This window comes from Protopterus annectens, chromosome 8.part1 (assembly GCF_019279795.1).
Source record: "Protopterus annectens isolate FY-2018-M chromosome 8.part1, PAN1.0, whole genome shotgun sequence".
Taxonomy (NCBI): domain Eukaryota; kingdom Metazoa; phylum Chordata; order Ceratodontiformes; family Protopteridae; genus Protopterus; species Protopterus annectens.
The window spans coordinates 273,481,532-273,506,026 of NC_056742.1; the positions used below are offsets into that span (position 1 = coordinate 273,481,532).

At 40.7% G+C, this 24,495-nt stretch overlaps 1 protein-coding gene across 3 annotated transcripts in view; it reads left to right on the forward strand.

Annotated features, from left to right (window-relative positions):
* The window catches only part of RHPN2 (rhophilin Rho GTPase binding protein 2), a 2,376,893-nt gene that overhangs the window by 1,629,122 nt on the left and 723,276 nt on the right, over nucleotides 1-24,495 (forward strand). For all 3 annotated transcript variants that reach the window (XM_044081870.1, XM_044081871.1, XM_044081872.1), the window contains exon 9: nucleotides 15,950-16,106. In XM_044081870.1, the coding sequence (XP_043937805.1) occupies nucleotides 15,950-16,106 (157 nt within the window). The remainder of the gene's footprint in view (nucleotides 1-15,949; nucleotides 16,107-24,495) is intronic.

The following is a 24,495-nucleotide window of genomic DNA, read 5'->3' on the forward strand; positions in this document are numbered from 1 at the left end:
CTACCATAAATGTAGATGTCCGAGAGGTATGCATCTGCAGTCAGGATTACCCACCCTCCTTCCCCTCTGTGGTACTCCTAGGGTATTTGCCCATCTTGTAGCTTGCTGGGGGAATCTGTTATGGTGTATTTGTTTGTATATATATGTATATACATGTTTATTTCTATTTGCTCTCTATTGTTTGGAAACATTTGCATTTATCCAAATTTAGCCTTCCTAGAGGGCACCTGGCATCTGGGGCAAGAAACACTGAGGAAAATGGTGTCGGCTGATGCCTTTATACCCGCTGAACTGCAGCTATGACGTCGGGTGAAGTGCGACATCAGCCGAGGCCAGACCCAGACTTTGGAATCCGGCCGACCGAAGGGCTGCCTGAGGCCAGGACAACCCATTTGTTAGGACTGCAGATGCATACCTCTCGGACATCTACATTTATGGTAGGTACAAAACTGTACTGTCCTGGAATCACATCTTTTCCTTTACAAGGCCCACTCTGCTGATCCAGAAACTATTTCCCAGGGCCCTAAAGGGGTTGCAGCTGTCACTACAAAAAATCCACTCCCCTCTGAAAGGGAGTCCAGGGCTTTAGAGCGATGGGGTAAAAAAGTGTATACTTCTGCTACCCTTTCTATGAGGGCTTTAAACTGTCAATTTCATATGATACAGTACCAAGAATATTTGTTAGATGAATTGCATAAAACGCTGTCCTCATCTGAACCCCTAGATCGCAAATCACTTCAGGATCTGGTACATAACTCTCAACAGGTTAGCAACCATTTCTTGCAGTGTGGTTATGATGCATTGGAAGCTTCATGTAGGTCAGCTATGACAGGTGCAGACATACGTAGGCATGCTTGGCTGAAGGAACAATCTCTGCCAGACCGTGTTAAAGCAAAGCTTCTGGATGCTCCACTGGAAAAGCAAAAGTTATTTGGCTCTACTGCTCAGGAGGTCTCAAAGAAATTTGAAGAAAAGGCAAAATCTGTACAAACAGTCAAAGATTTTATGCAAGTCCAACCACCAAGATTCAGCAGGAATTGGCCTTCCAAGAACTGGTCCTTTCCAGACACAGACAGATTTCAGAGAGGCAAGAACAGGCGTGCCAGAGGTAGAGGGCAAACTAGAGGCTCCTACAGAGGACGTCAATGGCAGCCTCCCAACCAGAGAGGTAGTGCAGGGCCTACAACTGCTGCACAAGGACAGACTCAATGACTTTACTTTGACACCGCCAACCAGGGCTCAATTAAAAGCACCTTTGGACGGAAAGCTTTCCTTATTTTCAGAAAATTGGCACATTATTACAAGGGACAAATGGACACTACAAATAATAGACAAAGGATACAGGTTCCATTTCCACACATTACCGAAAAGAAAAGGCATGCCAGACCTGCCACCAAATCAAAGGGCAGAGGCTTTGAAACAAATCTCCAACTTAATGAAAATGAAAGCAATAGAAAAGGTTCCTCTCGCAGAACAAGGTCAAGGATTTTATTCCAGACTCTTCCTTGTTCCAAGAAAAGAAAAGCAATGGAGGCCTATTCTCGACTTGTCCGCACTAAATACTTATCTCATTGTGCCAAAATTCAAAATGCTGACTCTACAGCAACTCCTTTCCATGCTGGGCAAGGGGTCTTGGCTGGTAACTCTGGACCTCAAGGAGGCATACCTGCATGTCCCTATCAGGAAAAAGCTGCAGAAGACACCTCAGATTTCTTGCAGGTTCAGAGCATTATCAATTCTCAGCATTGCCCTTTGGCTTATCTACTGCGCCCAGAGTATTCACGAAATGCCTGGCATCAGTAATTGCACACTGCAGACTTCAGGGGATGCAAATATACCCGTATCTGGACGACTGCCTTATACAAGTGGGCAGCCAACAAATTCTGGCAAAACACTTGAACTATGCCATCTATCTTCTTCAGGCATTGGGATATACAGTCAACATTCACAAGTCAAGACTTGTACCATCCCAAAGAATAACTTTTCTGGGTGCGGATCTAGACACAACCACCCAAATGGCTTTCCTCACAGAAGAAAAACAAAACCAACTACCGGATTACTTCACAAACCTGTCAAGACAAACTCAGCTGACTGCAAGAAAAATCCTGCAGGCCCTGGGTTGCATGGCTTCTTGCATTCTTCTGATTCCTCAAGCAAGGCTACATATGAGGAAACTCCAATGGTACCTAAGGAGTTTATGGACTCAGCACAGTCACAGCTTGGAAACTTTGATACCACTCATCCCATGCCTTCAAAGGGAATTTCTGTGGTGGGCTCAACCAAGCCAGTCAAACAGGGGTTTGCCCTTCAGCAAACCAATAGCCAGCCAAACCATTACAACGGACGCTTCAGACCACGGATGGGGAGCGCATGGAAGGAAGATGCATTCAAGGACTATGGTCACAAAAGAGCTACGCATGCACATAAACCAAAAGGAAATGCTGGCAGTGATACATGCAATCGAGGCCTTCAAGTTATTTCTACATCAAGGCCACCTACTAATAAGGACAGACAACACTACAGTTATGTGGTACATAAACAAGCAAGGAGGCACCCATTCCTACCCTCTTTGCAGACTGGCAATGAATCTATGGGAACTTTCCTTGACTCTCAATATACAGCTGCAATCCCAGTTTGTACCAGGAAAGGACAATATACTGGCGGACAGCTTAAGCAGGAACATCATGGATGCACACGAATGGATGCTGCACCCAGACATCTTCCATCAGATAACACAATCTTGGGGGAGACCGGACATAGACCTCTTTGCCTCCCCACACAATCATCAGCTGGAGAAATTCTGCTCAAGGACATACCACCCACAAGCATGGAAAGTGGACGCTCTCTCTTTCAGCTGGAGATCTCTAACAGTGTATGCATTCCCACCCCTTCCATTAATGACCAAGGTCTTACTGAAGATCAGGGCAGAGCAGCCAAGAGTGATTCTGATAGCTCCGGACTGGCCAAGACAGCACTGGTACCCATTGCTAAAGAGCATGTCACAGACAAAACCATGGCTTCTGCCACAATGGCCGCTTCTCCTGACACAGCACAATTACAAAACTCTGCATACCAACCTGAAAACATTACAACTAGCTGCCTGGAAAATACCTTGACTCATCACCAGGATAAGCTATCCAAGAGAGTGAAGGATATCATCATGGAAGCTCGCAGGCCTTCCACAAGAAAGGCATACTCAGCAAAATGGAAAAGATTTCACACCTGGAGCACCTCAAAGGGCCTAGATGCAACAGTTATGAACATGGCACATATCCTGGAATATTTGGCAGAAATGCTCCACAATGGCCTGTCTTACTCTTCTATTAAAATTCTTGCTTCAGCAATTTCAGCAGAGTACAATACTTATCCACCTGTCTTCTCTCATCCTCTGCTAAGACAGTTTCTAAGAGGAATTAAAAACATCAATCCTCCAAGGAAACCACCAGTGCCTACTTGGGACCTTAACTTAGTGTTGGAAAAACTAACGTTGCCTCCCTTTGAACCAGCAGCATCTGCAGAACTACAGTTCCTCTCTTGGAAGACTGCCTTCCTTCTGGCCATAACCTCAGCAAGAAGAGTATCTGAGTTACAGGCCCTCATGGCAGTACAGCCATTTCTTATTTTTCATCAAGACAGAGTCTCATTGAGAACCAATCCTTCATTTATGCCAAAGGTGGTATCTAGGGTCTCATTAAACCAAGCTATTCAGCTGCCTACCTTCTTTCCAAATCCACAAAACAAAGGGGAAAAGCTTCTGCACACCCTGGACATACACAGGCAGTTGCGCTACTACTTGGACAGAACAAAAAATTACAGAAAAACTGACCAGTTGTTTCTAGCATATGCTGCTGGTGCACAAGGAAAAGCAATTTCAAAACAGACAATTTCAAAATGGATAGGGAATTGCATTCGTTTCTGTTACTCCTTTCATGGAAAAACTGTGCCAGCTAACATTAGACCTCATTCGACCAGAGCCACAGCCACCTCCACAGTCTTCTTAAGAGGGGTGGCTACCAAGGACATTTTAGAAGCTGCTACATGGAGCTCCGTGCATACATTTTCCAAGCATTACAACTTACCTTTATATTCCAGATCCAGAGCAGGCTTTGCTACGGCAGTCCTGCAGGGCATTTTAGCTACACCATCCTTTACATAGATCCTCCACCCCCAGATTGGCTATGGTATTCTACCCATATGTGATGACTGCAGATGCATCCTTGAAGGACATAGTACAGTTTTGTACCTACCATAAATGTAGATGTCCGATAGGTATGCATCTGCAGTCAGGTTTACCCTCCCTCCTTCCCCTCTGTGGTATTTCTTGGGTACATTCCCCTCTCATAGCTAGCTGGGGTTATCTATTATGGTGTATTTGTTTTTGTATATGTATATATATATTTTTGTGCTTGTTTGGAATTTATTGCATTTCTCCAAATTTAGCCTTCCTTAGGGGGCACCTGGCATCTGGGGCAAGAAAAACTGAGGAAGATGGCATCGGCTGAAGCTTTTATACCCCAGGCGCTCTGACGTCGGGGAAGGGGCGACATCAGCCGACGCCGGACCCAGACTTTGGAATCCGGCCGACCAAAGGGCTGCCTGAGGCAGGACAACCCATATGTGATGACTGCAGATGCATACCTATCGGACATCTACATTTATGGTAGGTACAAAACTGTACTTTTCATATGTTGAAGTATCAGCAGCATATTACTGAATTGCTTAAACAGAAAATAATGTTGATTCCTGACTGTGCTTAAAATAAAGAATTACAGGATTTAATACATTCTGCTGAACAAGTGGGAAAACATAATTTGCAATGTGGTTCTGATTCGTTAAAGGAATCTTGCAGGGTTGCTGTCACTGGGTCTGTACTTAGAGGGCATGCTTGGCTTAAGGAGCAATCTTTGCCAGATCATGTTAAAGCTAAATTACTGGATGCTCCCTTAAACCATGACCACCTGTTTGACAACAAAGCAGAAGAAGTACTTAAAAAGATGGAGGAAAACACTAAATCTATGCAAACTGTTAAAATATTTCCTGTAAGTACAGCCTCCCAGATTTAGTAGGCATTGGCCCTCTAAGAATTGCTCCTTTCCTGCCTCTTTCAGGCCTTCTCAGTCCAAGCCCAAAACGAGCAGAACACCCTCGCTCCAGCCCCAGGGTGCTCAGAGGACTAAGCAGTGGGGGGCTCCCACTTCCAAAGCAGGGAGTAGTAAGACTCCCCCCTATGGTAAATTGTTTCAATGACTTAACTTTAAACCATCCAAGCCCTGCTCAACTTGACTGTTCCTTTAGGGGGAAAGATCGCCCTGCATGCAAAAAATTGGGAACTCATTACTCAGGACAAATGGGTTCTAAATATAGTTTCCCAAGGATACAGATTCCACTTCCACTCCTTACCACCCCCAAATAGTTGGCCAGACCTACCCCCAAATCAGTCGGCAGAGGCTCAAAAGCAGGTTCTCTCTTTCTTTTAAGCATCAAGGCTATTCAACCTGTCCCACAAGAAGATTGGGGGCAAGGTTTTTACTCAAGACTTTTCCTGGTACCCAGGAAAGACAATTCCTGGCGTCCTATCCTAGACCTGTCTTTCCTGAACACATTTTTTGGTAATCCCAAAATTCAAGATGCTAACTCTTCATCAGCTGCTTCCCATGCTAGGCAAAAATGCCTGGTTGGCAACACTGGATTTAAAGGAAGCCTAAATGCACATACCAATAAGGGAATCTTGCAGAAGATACCTACGCTTCAGAACAGGCTACTTGCACTATCAGTTCTCTGCACTGCCCTTTGGATTATCTACTGCGCCCAGGGTATTCACAAAGTGCCTAAATCCAGTCATTGCATTTTGCAGGCAAAGAAATATTCAAATATACCCATACCTGGACAATTGTCTAATTCAGGCGGAAAGCCAGGACATACTATTAAATCATTTGGCACTTGTAAATAAATTGCTGACTTCTCTGGGGTACACCATAAATGAAAAGAAATCAAATCTTGTACCCTGCCAACAAATTATATTCCTGGGAGCAAGCTTGAATACACCTTCCCAGGTGGCCTACCTCACGCCAGAGAAACAAGTTCATTTGACAGCCTATTCAATCTACTGGCCACAAAGACCCAGCTGTCTGCAAGGAAAATACTGCAAGCACTGGGGTTCATGGCCTCTTGAGTCTACTAATTCCATATGCAAGATTGCTTATGAGGAAACTACAGTGGTATCTAAAAAGCCTATGGTGTCAACATTCTCAGGATCTAGAATCAATGATTCCTATCATACCTTGTCTAAAGATAAGAGTTTCTTTGGTGGGCAGAGGCCTGCCACCAAAACAAGGGACTGCCATTCACTCTACCTGCTGCCGCCCAAACCCTAACAACAGACGCATCAGACTAAGCATGTGGGGCTCACTTGGCAGGTCAGTGCATTCAGGGAAAATGGAACCCAAGTCAAATGAACCTGCATATCAATCAAAAAGAAATGTTAGCTGTACAGAATGCTCTGACAGCCTTCAAGGACCACATTCTTCCAGGACAATTATTGGTAAAGACAGACAACACCACTGTTATGTGGTACATAAATAAGCAGGGGGGAACCCACTCATACCCTCTCTGCAGACTAGCCATGGCTCTGTGGAACACAGCCTTGAGCTACCAAGTGCACCTACAGGCTCAGTTCCTGCCAGGAAAGCTAAATACACTGCCAGATGACCTAAGCAGAAATCTCTTGGACCCACATGAGTGGAAACTGCAACCAAAGATATTCAACATGTTGAGAAACAAATGGGGGAGCCCAGAGATAGATCTGTTTGCCCCCCCTCAAAAGTACCAATTGGACAAATTCTGCACAAGGACTCATCACAAACAAGCTTGGAAAGTGGATGTCCTTTCCTTCACCTGGAAAAAACTGTCAGTTTATGCCTTTCCCCCTGTGCCTCTCCTCTCCAAAGTGCTACTAAAGATCAAACAGGACAAACCAAGGACAATACTGATTGCACCAGACTGGCCACGCCAACACTGGTACCCCCTCTTGTGCAGTGTGCCGCTGCTGGCACCATAACACCTGCCTCAGACCCCTGCCCTGCTGTCCAAGCAGGAGGGCCAGATTCTGCACCCACAACTTCAAACCCTGAACCTTGCAGCATGGCTAATTACCTGACCTCTCTATTACCATCCCTCAGTAAGCAAGTGATGGATGTCATTCTGAAGGCAAGAAAGCCTAGTACTAGAAAGTCCTATGCTGAAAAATGGAAAAGATTCTGTTCCTGGAGCCAAACTCAGGGGATGGGCACAGCAGTACCCAATTTACCCCATAATCTTCAATACTTAACTGAGATGCTTCACAAGGACCTTTCCTTTTCTTCCATCAAAATTCATGCCTCAGCCATTTCAGCACATTACAACACAGAACCACCCCCTTTTCTCTCACCCACTGCTGAAGCAATTCCTCAGAGGGGCCAAAAACTTAAGACCACCCAGGAGAGCCCCTATTCCAGCCTGGGACCTAAACTGTGTATTGGAAAAGCTCACTTTTCCTCCCTTTGAGCCAGCTGCAAATGCAGAATTGAAATTCCTTTCTTGTAAAACAGCCTTCCTTCTAGCCATGACTTCAGCAAGAAGGGTGTCTGAATTATAGGCCCTCATGGCAGTGGAGCCTTTCGTCATCTTTTTTGCGGACAGGGTGTCGCTCAGGACCAGTCCCTCCTTTATGCTCAAGGTGTTATCCAATGTGGTCCTTAATCAGTCCATTCATTTGCCAATCATTTTTTCTAATCCACAGAGCAAACGGGAACAAATACTGCCCTCCTTGGATATGCACAGACAACTTGAATTTTACTTGGACAGGACTAAGACTCTCAGGAAATCTGAACAGCTGCTGGTGGCATTTGCTGCAGGGGCAGAGGGGAAGGCCATTTCAAAGCAAACCATTTCTAAGTGGATAGGCCTTTGCTTTCATTTCTCCTGTAAGCACCATGGAAAACCTATCCCACAGGGGATAAGACCACATTCAACAAGGGCTGCATCTACCTCTACAGACTTTCTCAGAGGTGTCCCTACCAGGGACATCCCAGAAGCTGCTACCTGGAGTTCTGTACATACCTTCACCAAGCATTACCACTTGCCAATTTTTTCTAAATCCAGAGCTGGCTTTGCCACTGCAGTCTTGCAGGGCCTTTTAGCTGGTCCAAATGCTATCTAATTGCCTCCTCCCATCCTTAGCTTTGGGAACCTACCCAAATGTGATGACTGCAACAGTGAAACACAAAGAACATAGTACAGTTGTGTATACTTACCATAAATGTAGATGTTCGAGTGTATTCACTGTTGCAGTACCGGTTACCCTCCCTCCAGCTCCCTGACTTCTATTGACTATACCTCTATTCTTGTTTACTATGCTTAAAGCTTTTTGGTGTATTTGCTTTTTGGTTGTAGGTGTAACCCTGTATATAATTGCTTCCCATTATGGGGGCACCTGACATCTGGTGCAAGAAAAACTGATGTAATGGTATCGGTTGCATGCTTTATACCCCTGACTACCTGACATCATGGAAGATGAGACAGCAACCAGCGCAGGACCCAAGACTTTGATAATCAGGCCGACTGAGGGCTACCTTCAAGCAGATTACCCAAATGTGATGACTGCAACAGTGAATACACTCGAACATCTACATTTATGGGTAAGTGTACACAACTGTACTTTATGTACTCACCATAGTGTTCCATCTGAACAAAAACTCAGATGGAACACTGTGTACTTACCATAGTGTTCCATTTGAGTTGTTGCTCTTTATTTGTATTCAACCATCCATCCCTCCTTCCCCCTGCCTTGTATGGGCTGTGTGGTGGTCTGGCTGGAAAAGACATGGCCCTTTCTTTGGCATAAATGGTCATTCCTTATGGTACCATCTGGGTTATTTTGCCAAGGGGTAAGACATTGTGTCAGGTTGGGTTACTATAGTGGGCAGCACACTCAATAGGAAGGGGGGAGGAAGAAGACAGGGACGTTATGTGTAGGGGAGGAGCTTGGAGTTCAGATCCGATGCTGGAGAAATATGTCCAAGTTGGATCCGTTCCGGATCCGTGTTCCCCACAGATTGAAGACAAATGAAGAACAACAACTCGGATGGAGTGTTATGGTCAGTACATAACTTCTTTTTCTGTATGGTTGTTGATATTTTCCTCAAGGATCTGCATCCAAAATCTCACACTCTCCTCCCCTTTCCCTCACTTCATCATTCCCCCTTTCCACTTTGAATTATAATCTTTTGACTGTCTTGTATATATGAATTTTAACTACATACCTTTGAGATATCCCTTCAAATCAGATAAACCTAAACCACCATATTCTTTTGGGAGGATCAGCTTATCCGTAACTCTTGCTGTCTTCCCCTCCCAGATAAATTTCTCTCAACTCTTTATTAACTTTTGTCCACAAGTTCTCTTCTGGTTGATACAAATATGTCTGCCCTATATAAAAAAACTAAAGGGACTACAACCTTTTCACTGCTTCTATTTTACTATCCTTATTCATAAACACAAGGTTCCAGTTTCTCAGTTTTTGTGTTATCTTTTGTTTAATCTTTTCCCACACTTCCTTACTTGCTTTAACAGAAGTCTTTTTAATCCATACACCTAAATAATTAATCTTATTGTGTTCCCATAAATATGTGTATTGCCGAACAAATTCATGTGTGGGTACTTAAACTTACAGCTATAATCTTTGTTCTGTTTTCATTAATTTTATATCCTGAAAAGACTTTAAACTGTCTCAGAATGTTCCATAACACCAAAATGCCCTTCTCTGAATCTATCAAGTGCAAATAAATCTTATGTTTTCTTGATTACCATACCATTTACTGCCCTGAATTTGTGAATCTCTTATTTTCTTTGCCAGTGGTTGTAAATATAATGCAAATAACAAAGGGGAAAGAGAGCACTCTTTTTCAGTTCCTTTGTTCAAGTTTATCACAGAGGAACCCTCCCACTTTAATTCTTGCCTCTGATCCCTCATATATTCTGCTAATTAACCGTAACATTATAAGGGAATTCAAATATCTCCATTGCCGTCCTCATAAAATCCCAACTTATTCTGTCAAATGTTTTCTATGCTTCAAGACCCATCAACAACAGTGGCATTTTCTTATATTCTGCTTCTCTCTGGATCATCACTGCTTTACTAATGTTGTCAAATACTTATCTCCCCTCCACAAAATCATATTAGTCCACATCTATCAATTTCTGCAACACCTCTGCTGAACGGCAAACAATTTATAATCATGGTTTAAAATTGAAATGGTTTTATATGAAGCTGGGTCTGATGTATCTCTACCCTTAGCTTTCTTGCAAGGTGATGGTGTTTCCTTTAAGTTATACAGTGTAGTACAAAGTCTCAGTAGCAAGAGTAACAAAAGGAAGGAAACTGCAGAGTGCATTATAATAAGTGTCCATTTTAATTATGTATCACTTAGGAGGGAATGTAGTTTGTAAACTTGGTGACAGTTTGGTTGTTGGACTTTCTGAACTGTGATACATTTTTGCGGATATTTTATGGTTTGACTTGTGTTTCCACTATGGTGACCATCATTTTTGGCAGTCAAGAGAAAAATGCTTTCTGGAAAAGTATGCTGTCACTGAAGGGAGAATGCACCATATTTCTGTTTTTTTTTTTTTTATTTATCCTTTATTGACTTGAGTTAATCCAGCTGGGCTAGTTGCCTGTTTTCAGGGGAAACCTGAGGACCTGAGGTAGTATTTATACAAGGGAAAATTTTGCCAGGGCACTGGGGAAATTCCTGTACTCTTTTTTTTTCAATAAGTATCATGGGATCTTTTACATCCACTTGAGCTACCATGAACTCAAGCAGATGGGACCTTGTTCTAACATCTAATTTGAAGGACAACACACTCTGGAATGTGGCACCCTTACTACTATACTGCAGTGTCAGCAGATTTAAAATTAAAACAGCCACCAGAATGGGAACAGAACCCACAGTCTTATGCTCTTCCAGCACCAAAGGCAGGTGTACTACCTGTTGATCCACTGACAGTATTAGCTAGCTAGCTAGCTTGTTAGCATTATTTTGCTGGTTTGAAAGGCACTTGCTGTTCCAGCAGGAACAGGTTATAAATCAATAAAGCAACTGAAATGTATTGCCAAAAGTAAGTCGGAATGCACAGGGTACTTAAGTAGAATATTCCAAAGTGGAATCCATCAAAAGCAAATCATATAAAAATAGCACATAAGCAAACACATAAAATGCTGACAACTAGAAAGAACTAAGTCTTCCTCATCTGCATTGTTAACACCCTGAGATCATAGTATTCAGTGTAAACATGAACAACACTGTGTAATATTAACACTAACATATTTAAAGAGCATCTTCCATTCATTCCCAACCCCATTTCATGTTTTTCCACATGAAATAAAGGACAGCTGTGAAAAACAGTAAGCTTTTGTTTTCAAGGGCAAATGAGACTGTACCCAATGCATGTGGGGGGGGGGGGGTGTGCCGCTCATTTATATATTCAAACAATGAGGTCCAGAAAACTACATCTTCTAACAATGAGATATTGCCACCTCTGAATAAGGGCAAGCTGTGCATTGTACAGAACTTTAAATGTATTTATTGTGCAAAGTCTTGTAACCTTAGAATAGGAATTAGAAATAGGGGTATGGGGCATAGCCCTCCCCATGCTGGAGGGATGCTTCCCCTCCTCCTATACTGGTGTCACTGAACTGTTTCAAGCTTTGTTGCACAAAATTTAGTACAACGTTTCATACTACAGGACATTAAGCATGTTATGTATACTTTATGAGTTTATCATGGAACACTGAACTGTATATTTAATTGCAACATTTCATTCCATTTCTTTCTGTGAAGATGCATCACCATATCTTTATATGTGTAACTCAAGGGTATTTTGCCAGTTAACAGTTTAGACTGTATTAAAGCATGCTTTCTTTCAATAATTCATTTCAGTGATATTTTCTTAATTCTTTTGTAACAGTGGTCTACTTGTCAGTACATTGAATCAGATGATCTGTTTTTCTATTGCACAGTATAGTTGCCCCATTTATATAAATGTTGGTTATAGTGATCAAGAAAGTTAAGTAATGTGAAGTAATGCAGTTTATAGTTATTGCAGTTTTTTTCCAAACACCTTTATTGAATTATCTGTTGTGATATAGGCAAGTTTACATTCATTTAAAAATGATCACACTATAATTAACATAAACAATTTACTTGACATATATTGCTATATATCATATAACCTAAGCAGCATTACATAAATTATTCAATTCCTGCTTTTTTTTTAAACAAGGAACATATTTATTAAACCATCACTTAATACATAGGCAAGCATACATTTATACAAATGAAAACAAACCACACCGACACAATCCTAGTTGCAAGCATTTTACACCACAAACACTACTGACACACTTCCAGTTGCAAACATTGTGCCTCACTTGTAGTCTACCCAATCTTTTTCAGTCAAACAGTACTTAACTCATTTAAGTCCTGCCGCCTATTAAACCTCATTCCTCCCTTGTATGTATTGTTCCCAGAGTTCCCAGTTTTTCCTATATAGTTTGCTCCTACCCATTTCTAAATATCTCAGTTCCAGTTGTTTTATCTCTGTTACTATATTCACTACTTCTAGTATAGTGGGTTTATATTTTGATTTCCATTTTCTAGTAAGTGCTTTTTTGGCAGCCACCGTTATTAGATACAACAAGGCCTTACCATTCCTAGGCAATTCTGATTCCGTTTCACAGCTCTGAAAAATCATCTCCCTCATCAGACCAGTCTGCTTACCCAGCATCTCCAACAGTGCATCCCTCAGAGAGTCCTTAAAGTCTGTCAGTTCACTGCATTCCCAGAAACTGTGTTCCCAATTACCTCTAACCAGTCACATCTCCAACATTTGCTGTCTGCCTGAGGAAATATTCTCTCGAGTCTACTTGGGGTATAGAATTATCTATGCAAACATTTCCATTTAAAGATCCTAAATCATCTAGATTTTGTTGCATGTTTGGGAAACATACATATATCCACCCATTGTTTCTTTGTGAATTGCTTATCCAGTCTCTCTTCCCTATCCTTTCTAACATTCTCTGATTGATTTTTATAGTTACCATGCAATATTTTATATGCTCTATTAATTATTCCTTTTTTAATGGCAGCTTCTGTTCTAGATTCTACAAAAACTCTACCAGCACTGGTCTTTCGTTTAGGACCCTCTTATATCTTTCTCTTTGCCTGTACTCTGATATCAGTCCCTGATAAGGAAGGCATTTTCTAACTCGCAGTCTAAATAAATTATTGGCATGTTCCCATTCTGTCATCTTTCCCTCTCTAGTTGTTTGCTCCCAATACCTTGATCCTTTGCCAAATTTCTCCAGTAAATTCCAGCTCCCTCTTGCTTATTGTCTATATCCCTAATTCCAGTCATCCCTATCAGCAGAATCTCCTTTCTCCAATCCCTTTTTGGCTTAGTTCTTAGAACACTTTCTGCTACTTTATGGATATAATATTCTCTATGATTAGTGTTATTCTCCTTAAAGGCCTGCATCCAAAATCCTAGTCTCTCCTTATTTCTTGAGTTTCCCCCATTTCATCAACCCTTTCCATTTTGAAATACAGTTTTCTGCTTGTGCTATGTATAAGAGTCTTAACTGTGTAGCTCTGAAATACCCCTTCAAATTGGGTAAACCCAGTCCGCCCTGTTGTACTGGAAGAATCAGCTTATCCCATTTGACTCTTGCCGTCTTCCCCTCCCAGATGAAGTCCTTCAGCTGTTTATTAATTGCTATCCATAACTTCTCCTCTGGTTGATAAAAATATGCCTCACCTGTGTATAAGACTAAAGGGACGAAAAACATTTTAACTGCTTGTATCTTATTATCCATATCCGTGTAACAAAGCTTCCATTTTCTCAGTTTTTGTATTATCTTTTGTTTAGTCTCTTCCCAGATATCCTTAGCTGTCACATTAGAATCATTTTTAATCCATACTGCTAAATATTTTTTTTTTATGTCCCCATAATAAATGAGTATTCCTGAACCAATTTGTGTGTGGGTGCATAATTTACCACTGTTGCCTTTGTTTTAGCTTCATTAATTTTGTATCTCAAAAATATCTGAAACTGTCTCAAAATGTTCCACAACACTGTAATGTCTCTTTCTGGTTTTGTCAGGTATAAAATAATGTCATTTGCAAATAAAGCCAAATTTTCTTGACTACCATACCAATTACATCCTTGAATTTCTGCTTCCCTTGTTTTCTTTGCCAGTGGTTCTAAATATAATGCAAATAATAAAGGAGAAAGAGGACGCCCCTGCCTGGTTCCTCTGCTCAAGCAGAAGTTATCAGAGAGGACCTCACCCACTTGAATTTTCGCCTCCAATCCCTCATATATCCTTCTAATCAACCTTAATTTTTTTTCAGGAAATGCAAATGCTTCCATTGCCATGCCAATAAAGTCCCAGTTTACTCTGCCAAATGCTTTCTCTGCATCAAAACCAACAACAATTGTATTTTATTACATTCTTCTTTCCTCTGGATCATCAAATTTCTGTTAATGTTGTCAGATGTTTGCCTCCCCTTCACAAAATCACATTGATCAGTTTTGGCATTACTTTTCTCTTTCTCTTTCTTTTAGCCATTATAGACATGAACACTTTATAGTCAGTGGTTTAGTACTGAAATGGGCTTGTATGAAGCTGGATCTGATGGATCTTTACCCACTTTACTTTTTACAGCTACCACTGCTTTCTTTCTGGAAGTTGGTACTTCTCTTCCTCTTAAAATACTCTTAAACAAAAACTTCCAAATCTTTATAAATTTTTTTGGAAACAACTTGAAAGGAAGCAAATAATCCACAACTGGCCACAGTAGAAGAAAGTTTTAATATAAAACAGACTTAAGACACTTATCAATTTTTTCCCTCCTAGCTTCCAAACTTCCACAGGAATGCCATCTGTTCCTTGGGACTTTCCTGTAGTATGGTTATATATCACTATATATATATATATATATATATATATATATATATATATCACATTTTTTATCTCATCTCCTCCTATCCTAACTGCTAGTAATTGAAGTTAATTTACCTCTAACCTTGGCATATTTAATTCTTCCATAAATATTTCCATTTGTGTCTTTTCTTGATTTTCGTATTTCTCTGCTTTATAGAGATTTTCATAGAATTTCCAAAATATTTGTAATACCTCTATAGTATCTCATTACCTTCCTTGTTTCAGGCTCCCTAAATTTGTTGATAGCTTGGGTTGTGCTAAAAGGTTTTGTGCTCTGTTGTTATTATCAAAAAACAGATGCCCAATAGCAACCTTTCTAAACTCATGCATATATAATTATTGCAATTTTGACCCAATCTTTTCAGTAATCTCTTTTCTGATGCATAGTTCCTTAATCTACTGTTTTTTATAACTTGGAATTAAGTAAGGCATGGTTCCAGCATATGAACTAGAAGCCTGAAATACTTTGGAGAAGTGTGGTGCCCCACTGGGCCTGTAGCTGCTTATGCTCTCATAATGGAATAAATAAAAAATTATTGCTGAAAATCTCTGAAGTCCCTGACTGTATCAAGGAATATTGTCTTTCTCTGAAGTTATAGTGCTTGCTTTATTAGATCTAGATAGTTTAGGGGATGGCTTCAGGGCATTGCAAAGGAGTTTTCTTGAGGGGAGAACAGCAGGTACAAAGGGTTATGGGCTCTCAGAGAAGGAAGACTACAAACAGTTTAGCAAAAAGAAAGACAACCAACCATTACAGCGAAGCAGACTTATGTAATGGTTGGTAACATATGTATGTAGCTGACTGCATTTGATCTACATTTAGTAATGTCACATAGGTACTAAACTGGGTTTGCTTGTACTGGTCAAAGAAGAGTAATATTTTTTCGCTTTTTTACTCTTTTACAGGTTAGTGAGGTGTACAAGATTGTGCTGAGTTCAATGAATCAGACACCAATTAAAGAAAACATTCCTGCTTCATGGGCAGCTATGGTGCAAGTGAAAGCAGAACACTACAAAGCTCTAGCACATTATTTCATGGCAGTTGCACTGCTAGACCGCCAGTGTAAGTAGCACACATTCATGTAACCTGTGGGTTATTTCACTGTGGATTGTGGTGATAATGAGCAGAGCCAACATATTGGTGTACTAATGCCAGACTGTATTTTTTCTTTGTTTTCTGCGAAAAAGTGAAGTATGGCATTATTTCTGTGCAATTATGCGTGCTTATTATCTGTTGCATATCTGTATCCTGTCATGATATTAATGTTTTACATACTGTGTACATCTAATTTTATTGCCATTTCTGTGTGGTATTGCATACTTGCTATGCTTTTTTGATGCCCATCTAAATTTTGTGTGTCACTGTCACATGTCAATCCCTGGGTTGAGCCTAAAAGGGTCCAATTGGTTCAAAGCTCTGACATGGTTAACGTACATAAATGAATAAATGTTTTCACCATTATATCTCATTGTAAACAGATAAACAAGAACAAAAAAATGAGGGGGGAATAGAACTCATGAAATTTAAGCATGTGGCATAGAACAGGCTATGCTGTTTAGATTAGATCTGCCGCAGACCTCATTATGTAGTGACACCTGGCCGTGCAGGACATGTCTTCTTTAGTCTATTTTATTTGGATTTGTTTTCCAGGGTAGAGAACTGATCTCCATGGACCTTTTTCAGATTCAGCCCGAGAGAGGTGTGTGGTTAAGTGACTTGCTCAGAGTCACACAGTTAGGAAGTGGATACTGAGAGAATCAAACATTTCACCAGTGGACCACAGGAACAGATCTTTAACAGCTCCTTAATCATCTAAGCAAACTGTCAGACGAATACAAAATACATAAATTTAAGCTTATCATGGGTGGCATATTGGTGGCCTTAACTCTGTGTTGCGGGTCTGTATAATATTAATGAAGGTTCAGCTCCGCGAACCTCCATTCATTGAACCAACAAGAGCGAACATTCACTTAAGCGAACATTCACGTCACTGAATTTCTGAAACGGAATGAAATACGTCACTGAATTTCTGAAACGGAATGAAATTAGTTGACCAACCTTGTGACTGTCACACACACTGCAGTATGTCAAACCAACTCAGGAGGGGTCTGCACCCCCACACCCCTCTTGCTATATATACCAACTCTGAGATCGCACTACAGTGGGGAAAAGGACAAATTTCCTGATGTTAGCCAACTAATTTCATTCCCTGTTTTAGACATTCGCTGATGTGAACATTCACTTAAGTGAACGTTGGCTCTTGTCAGTTCGATGAATGGAGGTTCGCGGAGTAGAACCTTCGAATGTATGATACAGACCAGTGTGTTCCAACCAACTCCACCAGCTAGCATGTATGGCAATGCTGTCATTGCAAAGTTGTGCACAGGCCATGTATTATTTTTGTTTAAGTTGCATTAATTTTTTAAACACTTTAATTAAAGTATCACATAAGACAAAGGCACAAATAAATGAATAGAAAAGAAAACAAACCATGTTAACGTTTGACATTTTAACATTTGACATATTCATGCAATTATTCACTTTAACATTACGTAAAATACTCAATTCCTCTTTCTTTAAGTCTCACTTCTCATCTTGAACATTATCCTACATGTATTTTTCCTACAAATTTCGTTGATTTTTACATAATTTGGTTCTTCCCTTTTCTAAAGCTCCCGCCAGTAGTTTTTTTAACTTCTTTACAATGTTCAGTATTTCAATTGCAATTAGTTTAGACATTGATTTCCAGTTTCTAGTACTTTCTTTAATTGACAGCCAATATCATTACCAGTTAGAGTACTGCTATTCTCCCACCATCCCGCATCACTAAGAGAGGTGCTTGTTTTCCAAATTTGCCCATCTCAGATACCTTTGAAGTATGTGCTTATAGTCCAGAAGCACTCATGTCTGACCTCTATACTTTTAAAAGTGATTATTATCCATGGATGCTTGTCCCATCCATTCTATCCCTCTTGTAACCATTACTGGTGCTACACTGGTATCTCTGTGGTACATGACACCTGTATATGGCTTACAAGAGAAGTTCTTAATTATGCTGCTAACAGAGTTTATAGGTATGTACCTTTTATGCATTTGGGCTATTATGGTCCATGCACCTTATGCAACTGGGTGGCATGCAAACCATGCTGAGATTTCTTGCATCAAGGTAAGGGGACCAGACGTGGCAACTATCACTGAAACCGGTGTTCATTAGTAAACATCAGAAAGGGGCACTTTTGTGGTGCTGGGACTGCAGTGCTGGGCTGTGCATCATAATGTTAAGGTGTGCTTCCAGCCAAAGCACCACAGAGCTCAAGGACTTAATGACAAAGGTGGAATACATGTGTAACCCCAAATGCAAAAATGTTGGGTACAGGATACCACGTGATATGAAACTAAACTTACTATAAGAAAGATATGCAATTTTATTATATTAAAAATAACACATAAAATCGTTACTTCTTCTGAAGAAAGAACATCCCTTTTTCCAGTTTTTTTTCTCCTTGTCTTCTGCTCAGATCAGATCCTTATTTTTATGAAATTCCCTCTGCACAAAGGAGAGGTAAAACTCATGGTCAGTGTACTTAAGTTGATGCTGCTCATGCAGCAAAAAGTGATACAGACTTAGCACTGCAGCATGTGACACCTTTGCTGTGGTGGTTTAGTATGTCAGTCACAACTTCCAAAATCATCAGAGTAATGGGAAAATTGAGTTTCTTTCTCCTAGTTATGTACCCATCATACAAAGATACATTTGTAGCATGGTAAAATGCTCATTAGCATTTCATTATCCTACAAATGCTGGCATACTCTATATGTTAGTACTATCTGTAACAAATTGCTTGCTTGTATAAGAGGTTTCAAAATAATGATGAATTTAGAAAATTATTTATTGTTATCTCTTAACTGCAGCAGTTGCCTTTGCAAGTTGACTGCTAACAAGTACTGGAATGCAGCTAACTTGATCTGTATCACTTTGATAGTTGGCTCAAACTTTGGTCTGCATGAGTGATTGTCTTTGTTACTTTCTGTCATATATACAGACTTACATAAGCAGTAGTGTACTACAAATTCTAACCATCATCTGTCAAGTGGATATTCACTTAACATTTGCTCTGTGTATATCATATATGCAAATAAATTTAATCATTATTTGCACTGTATGTGCACTAGCTGCTATCTTCCTCCACCCAACTTGTTTTTTAACTTGCTGCTCAGGCCATGGTGTGTTGTTCTTAGAATTGTCCTTTCAAAGCTTAGCCTTCCTCTTTCTCTGATGGCATGAAAGCTCTGAAGGGCTTGGCACCAAAACCTTTCTTTTTGGCCAACTCAGCTCAAGCTGACGTTAACAGTGTGGAAGCATAGAAGGTGTCCCAAAGCTTTGGAAGCTGGTCAGCTGTTATATCCTATGCATGATATGAGCGATGTAGCTAAAGCTGTTACAATAGTGATCATTTGAACGGGTCTGTATTAGAAGCGCGAAAGTCCTATACACCGAATACGTAAACATCGACACATATTACCGAACTACGAATACACCGAACTCCCTAAACCATGAAATTCAAAATCCCGAATCGTCATAGTTGTCCAACCCCACCGCCCGCTACATACTGCCTACCCAAACAAAATAAATAAACCACATGCATACACTAACCAAAACCCTACTTCTAACCCTAAGGTAAAGCACCAAAACCCTACTTCTAACGCTAAAGTAAATCTTGCATATACTACCATGTATGCACTTACTTAACCCACACCCTAACCCTAAGGTCCATAACTATCGCACACTTACCTTAAGGAGCTAAACCCAAACAAAATAAATAATCCACACACATACACTTAACAAAACCCTACTTATAACCCTACACTAAACCTTACATACATTACTATCTATGCACTTACCTTAACCCGCACCCTAACCCTAAGGTCCGTAACTATTGCACACTTACCTTACAGAGCTATACCGCAGAAGGGCCAACCATGATGATTCGACATTTCGGATTTCGTGCTTCAGGACGATCAGTGTTTTTGCTGTTCGATGAATACGTGTCGACGTTTCCGTATTCGGGTAAGTGGACCTTCACGGTTTTAATAGGGAACCCATTTGAACATCTACTGTTATGGTAAGTTTACTTAAACTGTACTATTTGGCTATACTTTGACTTCTTTGTTACAAAATTAACAATTTCCACTTTACTGATCATGACAATAGTTTTACAAAAAAAAAAAAGACATTTAAGGTGTTTTTGTGCTGGCAAGGTTGTCTCAGTCCCATATGAGGGTGCTCTGTCTCCACATCTACAATATCTAAATGTATATATATATCCTCTGAAGTTGTACCAAATCAAAGAAAGGGGAAGCAAAACTATGGCCTTTCTTTCAAGTTAGTGTGACCTTAGCGATAGTATAGTTAGAAACTGTTGGTGGGAAGCAGGGGTTGCAGACTGCAAAAAAAGAAAGAAAATATATAGGATTGCATTTACCAGTCTGAGTCATAGCAGAAGGATTATTAGTGTTTGGAAACTGTGAGCAGTCAGTATGGTGGCAGTATGGTAAAATGTAGCCTTTATTTGCTTGCATTGTACTTGTGAAGCTTTTCTCCTTGGACTTCCAGTAGAAGTAGACCATAACTCAGTTGGACTACCAAGTAAGTAAAACTTCAACAAATTTGCACTGCGCATTATTGAATGTGGGAGGAACAGAGGCACAGAGCTGAATGTTGCTGCTCACAGTGGTTGGTTCTCAAATTTGGTTTTCAGCTAGGATGCCTTGTGCAGAGTATGTATGTCCTGTTTGTGTCCATGTGGGTTTTTGTGAGCTCCTGTGGTTTCCTTCCACAGCCTAAATACTTGCTGTAGATGAACTGTCTTTCCTCCATTTAGCCTCTAAATGTACATAAGTTTACAGGTAAGTACTAGGCTAGTTGCCCTTGTAGGCCATTTTAAGCCTAGCCACTTTCCCTTTTTGTGCTCAAAATAACCTGTCCCGTTTGGTTATAGATTGTACTTACCCATCCCATGGTCGATAATTATATATTATTCCTAATAGGAGTAACTGGAATCATACCATAGATAATTTATGGGGACCAATGAATGGGAGAAAGTGTTAGCATTTAGGAGCTGCCTCTGTCCATTATTAGTACAGGGGCAGTCCTGGGGTAAACTTTCTGTTTCCCATCAATAGATCTAAGTTACATTTGAAAACAGACAGGGATGAAAATTGTTGTATGTGGAAGGGGAGTCTGTTCCACAGCAGTGGTATACTCTGTGAAATATACCCGTCCCTCCTAACCATTGTGTTGATATTGCAGAAGAAGTTTAGATCCTTAGACCAATTATTTCTGATGTCATTTGACTTGTTGATATGCATTAAATCCATCAGTAATGGGTAAGAGGATACCTTTTGTAAGATGTGAGCATGCGTAACATGCTGTATGAGATTGAGTGGGTGCATCCTTCAGTGGGCTGCTGAGTTACACCAACTGTGTACCAAAATAACTTTCAGGTCTGATGTGATCCTTAATTTGAATTGAGGATAATCAAAAACTTGAGAATTATTACTAATGGCAGAATGACTTGGGAATTGTACTGTCTTAATGCAGATCTCTGAAGGGCACATTTGCTGACATTTCATGAATCATGCTCTAAGGCTTTACTGTTATTAGGATGCAGTACAAGTAGGAACTCTGTAAACATGCAGTTTAAAAGTCTAACTCTAATTTCTTTCCTGCGCAAAAACTGCTAACTGCTTGTAACCTGTTCAGTCTGTGATACTTAGCTAGTTTAAAACTTGTTTTTTTCTGCTTCTATATAAGCTTTGCATTTGTACAAGTCTTAACTCAGTTTTTCAGAGCTGCTTATCTTTTGGTGATGACACCAGAGAGTTTGAGAGATTTTGCATGCATCAAAAGTTGTCCTTGGCAGGAAAAATGAAGTTGTATTATTTTGCACTTGTATTCATTGTATTCATTGCATTCTTGAAGTTTTCAGTGCTGTTTATTGTTTTTCTGCACTTGGCTTTGAGTTTTAAGGTGCATTTTGCCACTGCTGTAAGGGCTGCTGTTCTGCAATTGTAGTAGTCTATATGCATTGTATCTGCTGTTTTCAGTGCTTTTAGGCTCCTGTTTTAGTGGTTCCATAACACTTGGGCTCCAAACCAGTCATTTTACATTAAGAGGGTTAAAGTTTTTACTCTTGTGGCAGGACAGGGCTGATTTCACCTATCTGAACTGGGAATTACTGGTGGAAAGCTTATTGTGTGCTTATCTGACTGGTGTATGGACATACCTAGTTTAAAACCAGCTTTTTTCCCTACTTGCATATAAGTATGTATGTGTATATATATATATATATATATATATATATATATATATGCAATCACTAGAAGTTGTACTTTTGTACTTTTCCCTATAAGAACTACCTCTGAAATTTTCCACAGTGATATGTTACTCAAGGAGAAGCTAGTTTGCACAATGGGCACCACTGCCCCATTTAGATATCTTGAGATTATATTATTACAGCACCCAGAACATTCACTGCCCAAAGAGCAACTGGTTGTACACTGAGCTGCATTGCAACATAAGTTTGCTGTAGACAACACAGCGTAAGCACCCATCCCTCATCCCATTGCAAGCACTCTCCATTCTGTTCCCTTGTAATGTAGATGTGAAGTACCTTTAACCATGGATTAGCACTTTCCTGGTATCTCTACTTCCATCTTGGACATAGGCATCCTGAGGCAATGTAGCAGTTGCTTTATGTTTACAGACAACCACTTAATTCTGAAACAGATGAGTACAGTATGTGAGAAATGTAGTTACACAATGTCACTGGAGGCAAGACTTTCACATATAGAGTGAAAAAACACCAATAAGTTGTCAGTGGCACACATACAACACTCACCACCCTTACTAAAGATCAAACACATAGACCCACATATGCTGAGGTACTCACATGTAACTTACCCAAACCTCAAAGGCCTCCCAGACGCAGTCCCTAGAAACTCAGAGTGCACACAAACAAGACAACTCCTACCACAACACACAAAACAACACTTCATAGTGTCTCAACTACCAAGCACATAGGGTGTAACACCACTCAACCCAATATTTTGGTCATAGGAGACTCTACTGTGAGACACTGATATCCCTCTCACCAGGCTGAATAAGGAGAAGGTTACAGTTAGCTGCCTGTCAGGGGCCAGGACTCACCAGAGTACGCAAGCAGTCAAGTCACTAAACCCCAGGTACCAGTATGACTCAGTCATAGTCCATGTGGGCATGAATGACCTGAGACATACCTCCCTGGACTGTATAAAAAGAGATATAATTGAGCTCTTAGAATTATGTGTCAGAGGCGGGTATGAGCCTAGCATTAAGCATCAGGCTGCCATCTCCAAGGATGATGCAACAATACTACTTTAATAAATGGCTTGGCTAATTGGCTTGGCTACTGGTGTTAATTCAAGAGGGGGCAATATTTGTAAGCCTGGGAGAATGTGATGGAGACAGGCAGTAGTGCTTTACCAAGGGGTGATGTCGTTCTGTTCCTCTGTTGCAGTATTTAAAACATGAGAGCGATTCAGCCTAGGTGACCCTAATGTCCAGTCAGTATACCAAAGACTTAAGCTACTGCAAGGTATGTGCAATTGCACATAGTGTAGCACAACATTGGCCATAAAAGTGACATCTGCACGTACCATCCTCAGAACTTCGCCGTCGCCAGTCCAAATGACATCGTCTGACTGTCCATCTGATCGCTGAAAGTTATTCTTCTATTCAGATAAGTGCCCCATTGGGGAAGCTCTTTTACGCTTTTGCTATTGCATGCTTATTAAAGTTTAATGTCATCCAAGAAGGGCAATTGGAAGACAGATTCCACACAAAGACAACCATGACCAGTGTCTTTTTTGTCTGAGATCTGATTATGACTACGAGGCCTGTGCCATCTGTCAGACATTTGTCCCTAAAACTCTGCACAGTCGTCTGTCTGTCCTTAGCATTTACTTAGAAAACCGAAAAATTAAGAGGTTAGCATTAGGTATGGATGCTACTGCTGGTCCATCAGAAAAAGATTAAGAAGGTAAGGCCCAAATCTTCAGCTGGACCTCTGGTCCCAGATGTCCCTCTTGAGGCCAGTGAAGGCCCAGAGGCTCATATGTTTTTTGGGTCCTCCTCCTTCTGTGTGTACTACTCTAGAAGCCACTAGGGAGGGTTCTCACAGCATGTCCACAGAGATCTTGCAGACGTCCGGTTTGGATGATATGGGGGAACCATGGCTCGCTCTTTCCAACATTCTGTTCAGTACCTCTCCTGGCCCTTCCATCGAGGTTGTGCCAACGTTAAATCCAGAGCCCAGGCCTATGTCGGTCCTTCTTTCCCAGTCTAGGGTAGGAATTTCTTTTAAGAGAAAGCAAAAACATGTTTCCTCCAGTCAGGAGCCTTCCCCTGACT